Source organism: Crinia signifera, chromosome 5, assembly GCF_055691185.1.
Source record: "Crinia signifera chromosome 5, ASM5569118v1, whole genome shotgun sequence".
Taxonomy (NCBI): Eukaryota; Metazoa; Chordata; class Amphibia; order Anura; family Myobatrachidae; genus Crinia; species Crinia signifera.
This window is the reverse complement of record NC_139221.1, coordinates 164,327,510-164,347,458: the sequence shown is the minus strand read 5'-3', so window position 1 is coordinate 164,347,458 and position 19,949 is coordinate 164,327,510. Positions and strand designations below refer to the sequence as shown.

General features: G+C 41.9%; 1 protein-coding gene across 8 annotated transcripts in view; it reads left to right on the top strand.

Annotated features, from left to right (window-relative positions):
• LOC146080692 (leucine-rich repeat flightless-interacting protein 2) overlaps nucleotides 1-19,949 on the top strand; it is a 112,326-nt gene that overhangs the window by 73,120 nt on the left and 19,257 nt on the right. For 4 of the 8 annotated variants that reach the window (XM_083188232.1, XM_083188227.1, XM_083188231.1 and 1 more), the window contains 2 exons: nucleotides 4,566-4,637; nucleotides 19,594-19,764. In XM_083188232.1, the coding sequence (XP_083044358.1) occupies nucleotides 4,566-4,637; nucleotides 19,594-19,764 (243 nt within the window). The remainder of the gene's footprint in view (nucleotides 1-4,565; nucleotides 4,638-19,593; nucleotides 19,765-19,949) is intronic. The other 4 variants (XM_083188234.1, XM_083188230.1, XM_083188233.1 and 1 more) reach the window with 1 other exon arrangement.

The following is a 19,949-nucleotide window of genomic DNA, read 5'->3' as shown; positions in this document are numbered from 1 at the left end:
ACATAAAGTAATGGTTTAATTAGCAAGTACCTCGGGATGAGTGATCGCTATCAAGCATGGAATAAATAAGGAAAAAAGAAAAGTTATAAACCCTGCCACCTAGATGACAGAGCCTATTGGGCGCTTGAGGAGATGTGTGGGAATTGCCAAGCTGCTCCCACCTGGGGGTGGTAAGTCCCTTATATGGCTGTATCTAGAAAAAGGAGAAGTGGATGGTGGAGCACTAACTGTTTTTGGATATGCTTGGATTATAAAAAAAATTATATTAAATTTTTGAACGGTTGACCAATTGGGTATTACAATATATTTTAATATACTCTATCTCGAGAAAATACACATAGCACAAATACAACTAAAACACAATATGGTTCAAATTCAATAAGACAATATTCACCCCTACATGGTATGAAATGTGGATAAATCTCACTTGTTCCTGGTGATACTCTCCTGTTGGATAAATGAATAAACTGGATTCGCAGGTGTCCATAAACCTGACTTGGAGCCGATGGTGATGTTCTCCCCTCGTGAGGAAAGATGGTACACGTCTCACGGAATGGAGGGCCTCGCAAGATTGGCAGGTGGTGATGTCCCTTTGTTGGAAAAGTCTAGTATTGACTTGAAAAAGAGGAGGAGAGCTGGTCCAAAGTGAGATGGGGTAGTAGTACGTTTATTTATAAGGCACCGCAAAGTGTCCGCAGCGCCGTACATAGCAAACAAAAAAAAACAAATGACAAGGTAACGTACAGGGTGTGTTGAAAAATACTGTATAAATAGGGGTATAGCTGGTAGAAATAAAATCAGCATCAGTTCAGAAGTAGGTGTCAAAATTGTCGAGGAGACTGAAGAAGTAGAGGAAGGGAAGAACAGGACAGTAGGACAGGTGAGGTAAAGAGGTAGGGTGAGTACGTGAGGCAGGAGGACCCTACTCATAAGAGTTAACATACTAAAAATAGGTGGGTGGACGAACGAAACACAACAGGATAAGTGGGAACGGAGGCAGGATAGGAGGATCAAAAGAGGTTAGGAGGAGGGATAGGCTAGTTGAAAAAAGTGGGTTTTGAGGGAGCGCTTTAAGGAGGTAAGGGAATCAGAAAGCCTGATGGGTGGCGGGAGGTTGTTCCAGTGCAGGGGGGCAGCGCGAGAGAAGTCTTGGACACGGGAGTGGGAGGAGGTGATTAGGTGAGAGGTCAGTCGGCGGTCAGCGATGGAGCGAAGAGGACGGGAGGGAGTGTGGATAGAGATCAGTGAAGAGAGGTAAGGAGCGGTGGAGGAGGAGAGAGCCTTGTAGGTGGTGGTGAGGAGTTTAAAGAGAACTCGGAAAGGAATGGGGAGCCAGTGAAGAGATAGACAGAGGGGGAGGCGGAGGTAGAGCGGCGGGAGAGGAAGATGAGCCTAGCGGCAGCGTTAAGCATGGTTTGGAGAGGTGCGAGGTGGGTGAGAGGTAGCCCAGAGAGAAGGATGTTGCAGTAGTCAAGGCGGGAGATGACAAGAGAGTGAATGAGAATTTTGGTCGCGTCAGTGGTGAGGAACGGTCTGATGCGTGAGATGTTGCGTAGGTGAAAGCGGCAAGACTGTGAGAGAGCACGAATGTGGGGGGTGAAAGAGAGGGAGGAGTCAATGATGACACCGAGGCAGCGCGTTTGGTCGGTGGAGGTGATCTCGGTTTCACCAATGCTGATGGAGATAGTGGGAGAAGAGGGGATGTTCGGGGATGGAAGATTAGAAGTTCAGTTTTAGCCATGTTTAGTTTCAGGAAGCGTTGGGTCATCCAGTCTGAGATGGCCGTGAGGCATTCGGAGACCTTGGACAGGAGTGCTAGGGATAGGTCGGGGTAGGAGAGATAGATTAGGGTATCATCAGCATAAAGGTGGTAATGAAAACCATTGGAGCTGATGAGGGTGCCCAGAGAGGTGGTGTAGAGGGAGAAGAGGAGAGGGCCAAGAACTGACCCTTGGGGAACACCGACTGGCTGCGGGGTAGTAGGAGAGGAGGAGCTCGGAGTGGAGAAGGAGTGATCGGAGAGGTATGAGGTGAACCAGGAGAAGACCGTGCCAGTGATGCCAAAGGAGCGGAGGGTGTTGAGCAGGAGAGGGTGGTCAACAGTGTCAAAGGCAGCCGACAGGTCAAGCTGGATGAGGATAGAGAAGAGGCCTTTGGATTTAGCCGATAGTAAATCGTTAGTGACTTTGGTCAGGGCAGTTTGAGTGGAATGTAAAGGGCGGAACCCGGATTGGAGGGGGTCTAGAATGGAGTTAGCAGTAAGGTGGTTTAGGAGACGATTATAGGTCAGACGTTCTAGGAGCTTGGAGGCAAAAGGGAGGAGGGAGATGGGCCTGTAGTTGGATGGAGAGTTGGGGTCCAGATTTGTTTTTTTAAGAATTGGGGAGACAAGAGCGTGTTTGAAGGAGGAAGGGAAGATCCCAGAGGATAGGGAAAGAATAAAGAGGTGAGCCAGGTGAGAGCAGACTGACGGACTGAGACGACGGATAATATTGGAGGGGATAGGATCGAGCGGGCAGGTGGAGGGAGAAGCGGATTGAAGGATAGAGTGGACTTCAGCAGCAGTGGTGGGGTAAAATGAGGACAGGGGTTGGAAGGAGGGGAGGAGGGAGAGGGTGAGGTCATGGCAGCAGTGATGGCAGTCCTGAGAGAGGAGATTTTGGTTGAAAAGTAGGTAGCAAAATCAGCGGCTACGATGGAGGACGGAAGAGCTGGAGGAGGGGGGGAGAGCAAGGAGTTGAAGGCTTGTAGGAATAGCAGGGGCAGTCATATTTAAACAGATAAAAACATACATATATAATGTATATACATATACTTTATTTAGAGTATATGTATATACATTACATATGTATGTTTTTATCTGTTTAAATATGACTGCCCCTGCTATTCCTACAAGCCGCACAAGCAATAATACAGCGGTTTTTATTGTATTTTTAAATGACCAATTGGGTAATTTGTGACTGAGGTCAAACGTTGTACTTCCCGTAAGACAGTATAAAACCCCATGCTGGACCTAACAGCAGCATGCCTTTGATAAAGTCATCTGTGGATGACGAAACGCGTTAGGCGCTCACCCTCTACTGGACCCTGTGGATTACAATTTACCCCATCTCACTTTGGACCAGCTCTCCTCCTTTTTTTCAAGTCAATACTGGACTTTTCCAACAAAGGGACACCACCACCTGCCAATCTTGCGAGGCCCTCCATTCTGTGAGACGTGTACCATCTTTCCTCACGAGGGGAGAACATCACCATCGGCTCCAAGTCAGGTTTATGGACACCCGCCAATCCAGTTTATTTATTTATCCAACAGGAGAGTATCAAAAGGAACAAGTGAGATTTATCCACATTTCAAAACTTTCCAACTGAGGTCCCATGTAGGGGTGAATATTGTCTTATTGAATTTTAACCATATTGTGTTTTAGTTGTATTTGTGCTATGTGTATTTTCTCGAGATAGAGTATATTAAAATATATTGTAATACCCAATTGGTCAACCGTTAAAAATTTTATATAATTTTTTTTATAATCCAAGCATATCCAAAAACAGTTAGCGCTCCACCATCCACTTCTCCTTTTTATGGAATAAATAAGGCCTTCATTTTATTCCTGGCCTGTCACCTGTAAGGTGCCCCCCCCCCCCCCCCCCCTCCCCATTCCTTCGCCCAAGGCTGCAGCCTAATCAGCCTATTGGTTAATCAGGTGCTGTCTGCTCTACACTATGGACCTTATTCTGGTCCATGTGCTCCCATGTGTATTCGCACTGGAGTGCAATGTTTTTGTTTTGCGCATGCGCTGTGTGGCGGTGCTCGCACACAACAGTATGGGGGATGCGGCCATGGGAACACCCAGCATTTCATGGGCATTCCCATGAAAACGCTGGATCTTCTCATGCTGGTGCCGGGGGCAGGCAGCTGACATCAGCGGATGTCCAGTCCTTGCACAGGACACATGCAAAATGAAGACACCTGAGAATGTCTTAGTCTTGTGTATACTCACCACATCATTCGATGAAAATCTTTTCAGAATGTAGCATTAGTTTGATTTTGCCTTGAGAAGAAATAATAGAATCTCACGTAAAATGGCCAATACATTTTTTTTTTCTCTTAATAGTCTGGCAAAAGCCGAATCTTACACACAGGTTTTCAGAATAGAAAAAAGTAGTTGATATTTTCTTTATTAGATGAATATTTTCTTTATTAGATAATATAAATTAGAATATGAATGTTTTGCCTCACACTTTGACTATGTCACTTGCAGGTCTCGTACATTATGTGGTCCGTCTCTTGCAGTGTGTAAAGATATCATGATTTCTGAGATTTTGAAATACCAGGAAACTTCTCAAATGTTTTATATACTGGAAAACAACACAGAATCACCCTTTTTCTAAGCAAAAATAGTATATAGTTTACACAGCACATATGATTTAGTTACTTTTTTACAGGATTTGAGTGTATTTGTATTCTGACATTTCTTTTCATCTTTGTTTTCAACAATCATTTGACTTCTGTAGCTAAAGCTTGTTGTTACAGCTTGATAGCATGGTTCATTGCCTATCTCCTGCAGGATATCTATGATCTTAAGGACCAGATTCAAGATGTAGAAGGGAGATACATGCAGGGACTAAAGGAACTAAAGGTATCAGGGTCCCAGTCCTTTTGCTGCCCAATCCTACGCATGCTTTCTGGACTGCCAAATTGGAGTATATTGTATTTTCTGCTCCCTAACAAACTGCTGAGGGCTTAACTAACTTTTAATAAAAATACAAAACACTCTAAAGCATGCAACAATTTAAACTTATTTATTACAGTTTTATGTTTTTTATTTTGCCCCCCATCCTTTTTTTTGTGTGTTATTCGTGACATACCTTTTATTACCTTTTTAATTTTAGATTTGTTTTGTACAGATCGAACAGCTCTTGTCGTCCCTGTCAGTTTCATCTGCCAGCATTCCCGATATTGAACAAGGACACATTTTTTGTTATTTTAGCTTTTTTACTTAAACATATTTAAGTTAGTAATATGGTAATGTTTTAAAATGCAGACTATCCGCTTTAATTTTTTTTTTTTTAACATTAGTTTTTATTAGATTTTTTGGTACTTATGTAGTAACTGGGCTGCCGATTTCTAAATCGGGTCGGATCGGGAGATCGCATCGCATGCGACCATGCGATTCGATGCGATGCGATGCGATGCGATGACCCGATTTTTCCATAGGAATCAATGTTAAAATGGACTGAGTCCATTTTAACATGGAATTCAATGGGAAAAATGGGTCCTTTTCATACCCCTACTATCCAAGTGGGCATGGAGTTGGATATAAACCTGTGGCGAGCGTAGCGAGCCACCGAGCCCGAAGCGTGGCGAGCGAAGCGAGCCCCGCGAGGGGATGAATACCGTCCCCTCGCGGGGCTCGCTTCGCTCGCCACGCTTCGGGCTCGGTGGCTCGCTACGCTCGCCACAGGTTTATATCCAACTCCATGCCCACTTGGATAGTAGGGGTATGAAAAGGACCCATTTTTCCATAGGAATCATTTTAACATTGATTCCTATGGAAAAATCGGGTCATCGCATCCGATATCGCATCCGATATCGGATGCGATGCGATGCGATATCGCATCGCATCGCATCTGATTGTATGCCTTAACTTAAGGCATACAATCAAAAAATCAGTTTGGTTCACAGGATGGCACTCTGTATTTAAATGGTGTATCCGGTGCCAGGAACATACGAAGTAGAATAAAGAAAGCACTTGCCCCCCTTGTTTGCAGAAGGATAGGAACCGGCACACGAATGGTTGATGAAGAAAAATAATTTATGATTGCACAAACAGACAGCTGTGCACCTGACAACCGTTTCAACTGCATCAGCGCAGTTTTCATCAGTGGTGATGCGCTGATGCAGTTAAAACGGCTGTCAGGTGCACAGCTGTCTGTGCAATCATGTTTGTACAATAAATTATTTTTCTTCATCAACCATTCGTGTGCCGGACGCTGGAATCCCGACCGCCAATATCCCGACACTTTCTCCCTCCGTGGGTGTCCACGACACCCCTGGAGGGAGAATAAATTAGTGTGCCGAGCGTAGCGAGGCACCGGGCCCGCTGCGTGGCGAGCGCAGCGAGCCCGCTGCGGGGGGGCGATCCACGTCCCCCCCCTTGTCGGGATTTCGGCGGTCGGGATTCCAGCGTCGGGATTTTGAACGCCGGGATCCCGACCTCCGGGATTTCATACTGAATCCGATTTGAGTGTATTTGCTCAGCTGTGCAATGTAATTGTACGTCTTGTATCATATACATAAAAATTTCTTACCAAGACCCCTGGAGTGACGCCATTATTCCACACCACTATATATATACATATAAATATATATATATATATATATATATATTTACGAACAGAATAAATCATGTCACTCCAGGGGACTTAGTAGTAAAGATGTTATTTATGAAGAAAAAGGCAGGGATACATGAAATAAGTCGACGTTTCGATCCATGCAAGGATCGTTTTCAAGACAACATGTGTATGCCATACAATAAGCCCGCACGGCGGCGGGACCGCAAATATATACTTACCGGCTCCAGTGTAACAACCCAGTAGCCGTCGCAGTCTCTCCGGAGAGGAGGGGCGCATGCTACTGACGTCACCCTCTGCACCGCATAGCAACGCGGGCAGACGGGGAGCGTCCTCAGCGACAGGGTTGTTTCCCTAAGGCCGGGCATGATGAAGCTCCACAACAAGCACAATAATACACAATGCAGTGGTGACGATAGTCACTTACTAAACGCTATCTGAGAAGCGCTGACAGCATGAGAATGATGAGGAAGGGAGCGGGCTGATACGGGCACGGACTAGAATACTGAGTGAAAAATGCATAATGGATGAACAAACAAAAGAGATACCCGGTAGAGAGTGCTAGTGTACGGGTCACAATACAGTGTGAGAAACGCTGACAGCATAAGAGTGATAAGGAAGGGAGCAGACTAACAGAACATAGAAAAGTAAAAGAATGAATAAATGAATGAAGTAGGGGCAAAGTGATCACAGGGAAGAGTAGATGAATCTGAAGAGTAATAAATATAGGGTGAAAAATAATAAGTGAGAAATAAATACACAAACAAAAAAGATGCACAGTGGAGAGTGCTAGTGTACGGGTCACAAGAAGATATTCCAATTCAGACGGTCATTGAGTCCCTGGGGTTTCACAGTTTGTAGTTTGTATATCCATTTGGTTTCAAGTTTAAGAAGAAGTCCATCACGGTCACCACCACGGGGCAACGGGGGTATGTGGTCAATGAGAATGAATTGTATGTCAGACACCTTGTGACCCGCTTCCATATAGTGTCTGGCCACAGGTTGGTCGGATTTCTTATTAATAATGGCACTGTTGATCGCGGATCGATGTAAAGCCATTCTATCCCTGATGGTTCGAATGGTTTTGCCGACATAATATAGATGGCATGGGCAAAACATCAAGTAGATAACATGGGTGGTCAAACAGGTCAATACATGTCGGATATTGAAGGTGTAATCATTGTGGGGGTGTTGGAATGACTTGCAAACCACCAAATTGCGACAGGTGGTGCATTTAAGGCATCTATAGCACCCAGGTTTCTTCTGTAAAAAGTGTGACCTGGGAGCCGAGTCAAAACCTGTGACATCCGCATGCATGACTTGATCTTTTATGTTTCTGGCCCTAGTGTAGCATGCCATGGGTCTAAGTTGGTTGAAGCAGGGTAAGGTAGTGTCAGTTTTGACAATCGGCCAAAGTGCAGTTGTAGCCCGTTGGACAATAGGGCTTGACGTGGAGTATCTTTGTTTCCAAGGTAACATATTCTGTGATTTACGAGTGGAGGAGGTCAGAAGTTGTGATCTCGGGATAGCCAGAATCTCCTTTTGTGTGGCCCGCAGTTGTTTGAGACCATAGCCTCGTTGTGCAAAACGTTCAACTACTTGGTTGGTGCTGGCGATAGCGGATTCAGGTGTACTAGAGATCCTTGCTACTCGCATGAGTTGTGACTTCGGAAGACCTTTGATGAGACCCTTAGGGTGGTGGCTGGATGATAAGAGCAGGGTATTACGATCAGTGGGTTTACTGAAAACTTCGGTAATAATTTTGGAGTCCCGTATGTTGACTTTAACGTCCAAGAAACTGATTGAGTGCATTTGAATGTTTATGGTATATTTAATGGGGGAATCGCTGGAATTGATCAGGTGGACGTATTGTTCTAAAGTGTCCGCAGGGCCTGTCCACAGTAGAAACAGGTCATCAATAAACCGGACGTACATAAGTACGTATTGGTTAAATTGATGAACATTCAGAAATTTTTCATGTTCTTCACTGAACATGAAGATATTGGCCAAGCTGGGCGCCACCGGGCTCCCCATAGCACACCCACTGGTCTGCTGGTAAAAATTTCCATCAAAGAAAAAATAATTTCGCTCCAGCGTGAGCAGTTGTAAAAATAAAGTGTGATCCATATCATGGATGTTGTTATCACGCAGGAATGCTCCCACAGCCGCCACCCCCATTTGTTGGGGAATGGAGGTGTAGAGGCTACTGACGTCCATGGTTACCAACAAGGTGTTGGCAGGGAGAGATTCAAATTGTTGTAAGCGGAGTAAGAAGGCCGTGGTGTCTTTGATGAAGGTGGGTTGTGTCTGGATATGGGGTTGTAGAATGATGTCGAGGATTTTGGCTACCGGTTGATATAAAGAATTATTGGTTTCTGAATGTTTTTATGGATCTTAGGGACAGAATAGATCAGAGGAATCACCGGGTGTTTTTGTTTCAATGCATCGGCTAGTTTGGTGTCGAGTTTCCCGTCAATTACTGCACTGTGAAGTATCTGGTCCAATTCCAGTTTATACTGTGTTGTCGGATCTGCGGATAATTTAATGTAGGTATGGGAATCGGCCAATTGGGAGTACAGTTCATCTTTGTAATCCTTGAGGTTCTGAATAACGATTGCCCCACCTTTATCCGCCGGTCTGATGGTAATGTGACGGTATGCGGATAATTGTTTAAGTGCACTGTGTTCAGTCTTGGACAAGTTGTAGTGAATACGGGGAGCTGCTGCATTATACTTAGTAACTGCTTGGTCCACCAAACGTGAAAAGGTGGGGAGAGACTTATTAGATGAAACCGGGTCAAATGTGGATTTGGTACGTGATTGGGTAAATTTCTCAAAGTTATCCGGATTGTAATTGGGCTGTTCACGGTGCTGAAAGAATTCTTTAAGCCTGAGGTTGCGTTCGAAGCGATGTTTGTCTATTTCCCACTGGATGTTATTGTGGGTATTGGTGGGGATGAAAGATAAACCCTTGTTGAGAACAGAGACTTCGGCAGGCGAGAGGGTGTGATTAGATAAATTGTAAATTAATTCCTGAGGAGGGCTCGTAGTTCTCGAGATCCTTTCGGTTTGGCGCCCGCGACGGGTGGCAGCCCTCTTCCTCGTCTGGAAGAGCCTGTTGCTGGATCTAAAGGGACATCACTAACCTGGGAGGGATCATCCGAATCTCGAATATGAAAGTCACTGTCAGAGTTAGAGGAGCGTACCTCTCTGACTTGCTAGTCATTGAATCCCTCCTGTTTTTTCTCGGTCGAGCTGACCGAGAACGGGACTGGGTCACAGCTGTCGAGTCAGCTCGACAGCCATGACCCACAGATTGAATACCCCCCTTAAAAAGGTTTCCCAGTTTTAGAATGGCATTCAGATGATACAAAGATCAAAAGATCATTCTGTACCAGAATGAAGGGAAGAAAAAGTATAGAGAAGGTTTGGAATCCTTCACCCAAAGCCTATCACGTCTTCTGTGTTCATTGATGATGTGACAAGAGACAATAAGCCAGATTAATTTGATTTAGTCAAATTTTGTCAAATTGATTTGTCTGTGCTTCAGCATACAGAAGGACAATAGCCCAAAACACACTACATAAGCAAACCATAAGGGTTTTAAAGGCAAAGAAGTGGAAAGTCTGCAATGGTTGAGTCAGACAGTACTAAGGCAAAGATACCCACAAACAAACTGCTACAGCAAAAGGCACCTTCAGAAAAGGCCTGGTGAGGTACAACAAAGAAAGAAACTCTGTATTTGATGATGTCCATGGGTTTGAGATTTCAGGCAGTCATCACCTGCAAAGTATTCTTGAACTGCTTTATTTCTAATTATGTTAAATTGTCCAATTACATCTGAGCCACTAAACATGGGGGACTGTGTATAACAATGGTTGCAATTTATACATTTATTTTTGTTCAACCTGTGTCAATTGTGGTGGCTTACAGTGCCAAAATAAGGTCAATTGTCCCCTTGCATTGCAACTTATACACCGTTCTCACTGCCGCAAAAACCCAGGTATTTGCCAGGGCAAGCAATAATTTCCCGTGTCCTGTCTGTGTGAAAGGGTCTTTGTGAAATTCCTGGGTGTTATGCCCTCGTGATTAGACACAGGGTTTTTTGCAGGGTTTTTCCTGGGTAATACACGGGTGTATGGCAGTGTGAACAGCACAGACCCGGGTTTTGTTTTGGTGCACAGTATCTCATTTGCTATACTTCCACCTGAATCAACATTATTATCCATTACATTGTTCATAGTAAATAAGCATATAATAAATAAGTAAAAGAAAAATAATAAAGTAACCATGCTCAGCATGCCTGTGAATAATACATTAAGGTTTTTGTCAAATCTAGAGGGCAGAGGTTTGAAATGAGAAAAGCACTAATGTTTGAAATACTTGAAGGGAGAATCCCCAGTTACAAAGGAACAATTACTCCACATTTATCGTTTTACATCACCTACATCACCCACTTACTACCAAGAATTTCATTTAATTCCATGTGTGTGTATGTATGTGTGTGTGTGTATATATGTATGTATATATATATATATATATATATATATATATATATATATATATATATATATATATATATATATATATATATATATATATATATAATAAGTTGAAGAGTGTGTGTGCATGATACGTCTGGACCCGGTGGTGTGCACCTCAAAGCCGTTTTTGGGAAATTTCACTTCGAATTTAAAAAACACCAAGTTTAAATTTTTCTTCATTGATGATCTGGGGAAAAGATTGACGATCTTGGAAACCGTTGACGAAGGAACAACTCCACACCTGATTTCATTGCTGTCATTGAGTATGAATTACACATTCTAACATTATGGTGAAGGCTTTAAACAATTAGGAAATAATTAAGGATATACATAGACCACATATAACACACACACACACGTACACACTGTACACGCACACACACACAGTACACCACATACGCACACATAGCACACAACACACACATTTATACGTAGAGCACCCCCCTGTGTACACACGGGGGAGATAGGGGCTGAAATTGCTGGAAATATGGTCGCTGGCGACCATATTGCCAGTGATTGGAGTGTGCACCAGCGATAAATCGCCGGGTGCGCGCTCCCGTTTTCAGCCCCATTCTAATCGCTGGTCGCAGGAGCTTGCTCCTGCGACCAGCTGATTACCTCTGCTGCTCCCCAGCAAAGGTTCCCTTTCATCAGCAACCATCTCTGGTCGCTGATGAAAAGGAGAAACTGAGCAATATATTGCTAGCAATATATGGCTGAGCAATATATCTCCCCCGTGTGTACAGGGCTTTACACATTGGACAGATACACACACACATACAACACACCACATGCAGTACAATACAAATCCATTCACAATACAACACACACCCAAAAACAGTACAACAAACACACAGAACACACACACTTAAACATTGCCAGGATACGCACAGCACACTACACACACATATATATGTAGCGCACCTCACAAACTTACACATTCGGCAGATACACACCACACACACACATAACACACCACTCACAGTACAACACACACCCACATTTACTACAACACACACCCAAAAACAGTACAATACACAGAACATACACACACTTAAACATTGCACAGCACACTACACACATAACATTCCTCTAACAGCACAACACACACCCACATTCACCACACACACCCAAAAAACAGTACAACACACACAAAACACACACTTAAACATTGCACAGATACACAAAGACACAACACACACATACTGTATATACATAGCGCACTTCACACACTTACGCATTGGACAGATACATACAATACAACACACACAACCACATACACTGCAAAACACACACAAAAACAGTACAACACACACAAACACACAGAACACATACAAAATAATTTGCCGTTTATTTAACAGTCTGTACCGGCAAATAAAAACTGTACCTAATGTACCGGTTCTACTTTGTTCCCCATATCCGTCTCTCCAGTCCTCCAGTTGCACTGAGAAATCTTTGTCCTGGCCAATGTACCCATTGATCAATACAAAGTGGGTACACTGCACTCACCCTGTTAGTCAGTTGGATATCAGGCACTGCTCTGCCTTTAGGGTTTCCCAGACTCTTTTGGTTCATAGATAATGTTTGGTCGATGAGCACTGCATGCATTTGTTTGAATGTTATGAGTGTAAGAAGTTGAAGAATAAGACTTAGATGAAGATTTGTCACGTTACAGTGTACAATTGACTCAATAAATCGTGAAAAAAATATGTGTACATAGAAGTACAATCAAGAAATGAAAGTAGGATTAAAAAATAAATTATGATTCAAACTGATAATTGTTTGGATGGCGGGGGGTTGCGAAACAAATCTATAGGTGGAGGGGGTATGGATATTGTGGGCATAATTGGTGTTTGGTACACCTACAGGGGGTCCCCAATTGATGAGAAATTTTCACTACAGTGTCACCGTAGGAGGATTTCCAATTGGGGTTCAGGTGGTCTTTTAGGGACCCCTTTACAATCCCGTTGGTCTCTTCTCCTGGAGCCTACGGTCTCCATTAGTGATTATATATCATTAAGGGAGACCGTAAGCTTAAGGAGAAGAGACCTACAGGATTGTAAAGGGTCCCTAAAAGACCACCTGGACCCCAATTGGGAATCCCCCTATGGTGACACTGTAGTGAAAATCCCATCAATTGAGGGCCCCCTGTAGGTGTAACAAACACCAATTATGCCCACAATATCCATACCCCCAGCTATAGATTTTTTTCACAACCCACCCCCATCCAAACAATTATCAGTTTGAATCAGAACTTATTTTTTAATCCTACTTTCATTTCTTGATTGTACTTCTATGTATACTTACATTTTTTTTCATGATTTATTGAGTAAATTGTACACTTTGTAACATGGCAATTCATTTTCTCAGTCTTATTCTTTAACTTCTTACACTTAAACCTTATCAATGCACCCATTGATGATTGTGATGGCTGGATCAGTGGATTGGCCCGGCGGGTGTAGGGAAGAATTTGGCCCATTGCACCCATTCCCAGTGGGGCATTACAGTGGTGCGAGTAGCGTGCGTCGCGTCATGACATCATGTGGCCAGACCCGCGGACCTGCTCCCACACTCTGTGGCTGCCCCACTGTTTGGTAGAGATGCCCGGTGCATGTGCTTTACAGATCCTCAGAGACTGCTGCAGGTTCGGTGAGGGGAGTGGCAGTGGCAGGGAGCAGTGAATTTTTAATTAATTATGGCGAGATAAGTAACGCCGACCCCGTAACCCACGCACTCAGCGCCTGTAATTACACACCCTAGAAACTGTACCATTTGAAAGAATAGAAATGGAGGTGTGGCCACGTCCCTTTCTGATTTTATACCAATTTCTGACCCTCAGATGTTGAAGGATATGTCATACAGTAGGTGCTAAATCTCAGGAGTGGATGTGGAATTCATTAACACATACAAGTTATCAACCCAGGAGCGTTGTGTTTCAAACAACAACACCACACCTGATTTCATTGCCGTCATTGAGTATCAATGCAAACACATTCTAACATTATGGTGGAATCTATAACAAATTACAATCTTAGGTCATTGGCACAGCATACTGTAAGATTAAATTTTTCAGCAATTTTAGAAATAAAGAAACCCCAAGGTTTTCCCGGGCAAAGCTGGGTGGGTCAGCTAGTGTGTGTGTATATATGTATATATGTATATATATATATATATATATATATATATATATATATATATATATATATATATATATATATATACACAAAGCAGGGTTTCTCCTCCTCAAAGAAAAGTGGAAACGACACGTCACTGCAGCAGGTGAACAAATCTTTATTGGAGCCTCAACGGCTCGTTTCGGGGCATCAGCCCCTTTGTCAAGAGGCAAACAGAATAGTTTACAAGCAGCAAGATGATACAGAATCACAAATGGATTTACCTTTTAAATGCTTCAAACAGGTGCCAAATCAATTGCCTTCACGTGGATCTCAGCACAGCTGCGATACGTCAGGCACCAGCTGATGACGCATGCGGCTCCCACTCGCCGCGTCATCACCATAGTAACCCGACTTGCGTTCCGGCTTGTTACTTACAGCGCGGCTCCCACCCGCGCTGTCATAGCAACAGGACGCCGCTCAGCTGATTGCCGCACACACTGAGATATCCTGTGTGAGCAATCGGCTATCAGTTCTATGCAGACAGACTGACCTCAGCAGCTCCCACCTACTTAGTCAAGCCCCTGTCATCAAACTAACAGCCTATGCTCAAAACACAGTGATGGGCTTGTGCAATTAGTGCATACATTTACATTTCACCATAATGCAACATATTTTATACCATATATAACATATAACATATATCCATAAATAGAGCACGGTTCTTTAATGTACGTATATATTTATCAAAAAAACAATATAAAATACATTGAATAAGAAATTGTCATAAACCCAAAGACACTAATTGAAAGGTCGAGTCACAAAAGCTGGACAAGTACGCTTATATCACACCAAGTGGCTCTCACTCACCAGGATAGATAGTGGCTGATACCGGAACAACGGATGGACACCATTCAATCACAGCATCATGGGCACAAATAAATCAATATAAATCAGAACCATATTATAAACAAAAACACCCAAAGTGATAAAATAATTGTTCAAAAGGTGCAGGTCAATTTTTCTTCAGTCTGCAACCTAAGGTACAAAAAGTTAAAAACAACATCATTAAGAAGAATAAATATATATATAGATAGATAGATAGAATTTTTGTAAGGAGGGCACTCACCAATTCACAGTTAAAACTTCATGTTTATTCAAACCATTAAAATATTGAACATCGGGTAGTTGTCAACGTTTCGGTCCGCATTTCAGACCTTCTTCAAGACAGACAAATGCAGCAAGAGATCTTACTCCAATAGAGACCTATTGGAGTAAGATCTCTTGCTGCATTTGTCTGTCTTGAAGAAGGTCTGAAATGCGGACCGAAACGTTGACAACTACCCGATGTTCAATATTTTAATGGTTTGAATAAACATGAAGTTTTAACTGCGAATTGGTGAGTGCCCTCCTTACAAAAATTCTATTTGATGGTCTAGTGCCTTGGAGTGAGCACTGCCGTAATGAACTATTATATGGAGTGCGGATTTCTATCTATATATATATATATATATATATCAGTAAACACCCAACGCCAAACTGACAGAGAGATAAATCAGGCGGCACTCCACAGACTTGAAAAAGTGAAATCTTTTATATTAGTGCATGAAAAACAGAGGGCGACGTTTCAAGACCGGAGAGGTCTTTTCATCAGGTCCATTAACAGTTCAAGATTATTGTCTGTGCACTTGAACTGTTAATGGACCTGATGAAAAGACCACTCCGATCTTGAAACGTCGCCCTCTGTTTTTCATGCACTAATATAAAAGATTTCACTTTTTCAAGTCCGTGGAGTGCCGCCTGATTTATCTCTCTGTCAGTTTGGCGTTGGGTGTTTACTGCTGTATATCTCCTGTTGGAAGGCACCGCGGCCATCAACAAATTTGTCTGGAGTGCCGATTATCTCTCATCATATATATATATATATATATATATATATATATATATATATATATATATATATATATATATATATTTATATATATATATATATATATATAGACAAAAATCCCCAAAATTGCGCTGTTATAGTATCAGGTGGTCGCTATTGACACTCTATCCCCTACTAGTAGGGATAGAAAAAACAAAAAAAACAACTATACCAACAATAGTGTCCTTAGCGCCCTAACTTGGTAATGTCCAACAAATAATTTAATAAAAATATTTCAATAAAAGATATTTCAATAAAAATATTGACAAAAACAATTGTAGTAGTTCTTTTTTATAAGAAGTTTTTCTTTTTATTTTCAGTACATCTGACCAACACCCAACGCGTTTCGCCTCGTTAGAGACTTCATCAGGGGTACATGATCTTAGAAAAAACAAGATTTATTAAACCCTTCTGGGTCAAAAGATAGCACGAAACAGAGAACCGTAGTTAGGGTCCAAATATGACACCTCAGGTGACAATAGGTGTTTTTAGAAACCTTAGAATAAACAAGGTTTATTAGACCCTTCTGGGTCAAAAGATAGCACGAAACAGAGAGAGAATATTTTTAAAAAGGCTTGAATGATGAACCTAATTGAGGCCAATTCAAAATCTTGTCCCAATGTGTCCAAGAAAATAAGTTCTTTTCTTTCCTATATCTGAGGAAGATGTGTACTCATTGGGATCCAGATTCCAAGTCATATATATTATAGAAGTGCACTAATAGTCGTTTCACCAAGGACAAATACACATCAATATAAAATATGTAAAATGTATTCCATATAGTAATATATGAAAACACACTATTGTATTTCATACAAGGTTTTACAATCGACTTGTCCAGAAATTGATACCACTTGAAGTCACTGTTATCCTGAAATCACCCTACACGTTTTGTCCCATACGGGACTTCTTCAGGGGTATCAGTATATCGCTAGTTTTTCAAACGATAAGAAAACCCAATATGGATAAAACCAAAAGGATTACTATAACCAGTATCCCTACGTACTCATCATAGCATTTCTTAGAACACGGGTAAACCACTTTCCAATTGATGACTTCACAGAGTTGACTTTCTGTGATCAGAAAAATTTGGTGTCGACGGGATCAGCAGTCAGCATATTTATTTTGTATTTATAGTGTGTGTGTGTGTGTATATATAGATTATATTCCAAAATAAGGATCACACTCGCCTTCATCCAATATAAGCTGCCGGGGTGTCAGCTTAGGTGTCCCAGAAAATGCAGTAAACCAATATATCTTTGGAAACAATGAGGACACTCACCGGTCTTCTGCTTTACCAAGCGTTCCTTTTAATCCATCAAATCATATTAATGTGCATGACAGTAGCCCATGGCCCAATGTCATGCACATTGGAAAGCTTGTTAAAGAAGGAGCCCGCTGAGAGACCTCATTCTTTCTATATATCCGCAAATGTTAGGCGTCACTCCGGGTCTTATATAACAAATATACGTGAGTTTACTTGTGTATAACGGTCTACGCCGTTTCAGGCATCTGCCTTTCTTTAGGACCAAACGAAGATGAAGGGCGGATGCCCAAAACGGCGTAGACTGTTAGACACAAGTAAACTCACGTTTTTGTTATACAAGACCCAGAGTGACACCTATTATTTGCGGCTATCTATTGGTGGAATCCCTTTCACTAAGGAAGGCACCCATGCAAGCTAATTAGAGAGTGCGAGGAGTGCCGGACAGTGCAGGTATAACCCGCTTTCCTGTGTGATGCACCGGGCCCCACCTCCAAGACTGTCCGCTTCTTCAGTAGAGTTGACTAGTTGCTGCGCCATCTCAGCAGCACACAGTCTGTACTGCCGCTGCTGCGCCAAGTTTTTTTGCCTGGTTATAGGCTCCTGTCAAGGTATACACCTCTCTTGTCTATGGGGAAAAAAATTGCACAGACTGTCACTATATCATCTTGAAATATTGACACCAATAATTGCTTGGATGTCATATTATCAATGGCTGTACCACGCACAAATATTGTACAACACACAGCCATACATGGTAGTCATGAACATCAATGGCTGCCCGGCTGTGTACCATACTAGCAGGATATATCATCAACTTCTGGGGGTACAGAATGTATTACAATTATAGGATTTCCTTCCTTTGAAGTTAAGGGGGTAATGTCTGTGTATCTAAATATATTTGGGGGTAAAAGGTAAGAAAGTTCCCTGACCCCTGCTCTAGCCTAATTAGATTGTAATGATATGGGTGGAGATGTGTGCATTTTAAAGCTTTGCAACCTCTGAAAGGATTTAGATGAAAGTATTTATACCCTATAACCGTGGAGGGAGGGTATTTAAATTGTATGGGTTGACAACGGTGTCTATTGAATGGTCAAAGACACCTCTTGGTCTGTAACATCACTTAATTTCACTTGCACCCCATAGACATGTGCATGATATGTCATCTGGCACCCCAATATCTATCTTATCTATCTACTGAGCTAGTCTATATAAACCAGATAGATACATAGATCAACTTCTTACATGTGCCTCTAGGCAGTGGGCAGCAGCAGTATCGAGTACTATGAGTGGAGGACGGACAGAGCCAGCAGCAGTTGTGTGTGCTCTTAGCAAGTTAATGGTTTTCTACACAACCCCCTCCCAGCTCGCTGGTGTTTGAGGAGGAGGCAAGGCTAATTCCTGGGGCGGCGCTTAATCGCGGGCCGCAGCAGTGGGTTAAATTTCTAGTTTTTTCCCCCCTATGAACTAGCTTGTCCTAGTGTTTATTATATTTGTAGCAGATATATTATATATCTGGAGCCTTTGTAATGCCCCACACTTTTTATGGCGCTAACCAGCAGATCCCGCCCTCCCCTCTACTCCCCTGTTTCTTCTCGACTTCCTTTTTATTTCTCTACCATCCTTTCATTATAAATGTTATTCACTTGTTTGAATTGTGTTATTCCATATGTATGACCGCCTAATGTCCTTGATATTGTTTTTGACAAGGTTACTCCAAATATACATTTCATTGTACAATGTCTGCCCATTCTTATCTGGATGCTTGTAGTTTTATAGTCTTTTTTTACTTCTGATTTATAAGTAAACCTTTTAAAAAGAAATTAAGTTTCCCTTAAGTGATGCACCATTTTTTTTACTATTTTAGAAGTTGTGTATTGAGTTTTGGGCTGCTAAAGTAACTTGAGTGTTTTTGTTTTAATGTTCAATTTTCCAGTGTTCGAAAAGGACAAATATTTTTTTTTTCCAATTATACTGCAAGTTCCTTACTTGCAGTATAATTGGTAATTAAAAAGAATATTTGTTATTACTTGTTATGACAAAAAAATATAGTTTAGTTGTGCAGTGTCTACAGCATATGTTGTTTTTTTTTGTTTGTTTTTTTACCAAGATGTCAATGTAAGGTATTTGCTGTATAGTTGATGTTTATTTTATTATTTTATTTTTACTAAACCATTAACAGATATGTTCTATTTACATAAATCACTAATATGCATTTGACATGTCCTCTTAACCTGAATGATCACTGCATGTTTCTGTGTATGTATGTACTGGCTGCCACCAATTGCTTTGCAGAATCCCAGACAGAAACAGAGCTAAATGGATTAGTACTGTTGCATTTACATGAGCGGTCTGTTTCCTGGCCTAATATTTACACTGCTCAATTGCACAGGATTCTTTAGCAGAAGTGGAGGACAAGTATAAGAAAGCCATGGTATCCAATGCTCAGCTTGATAATGAAAAAAGCAATCTTGTATATCAAGTGGACACACTAAAAGATGTCATTGAAGTAATGGAGGAACAGATGGCAGAATATCATAGAGAAAATGAAGATAAGACCAAGGTATTTCGCAATTAAATTTTTTTATTTTTAACACACTGTTAAATGTAATACACTTCTCTACCATAACAAAGTTTATCAGCACATACTATGCACACTGATACCGCTTCTCCCCCATGTATTATTATGCTGTACATGAAAGGGGTTATATGCGCTATATTGGCACTGCTATCTAAAATAAAGCACGC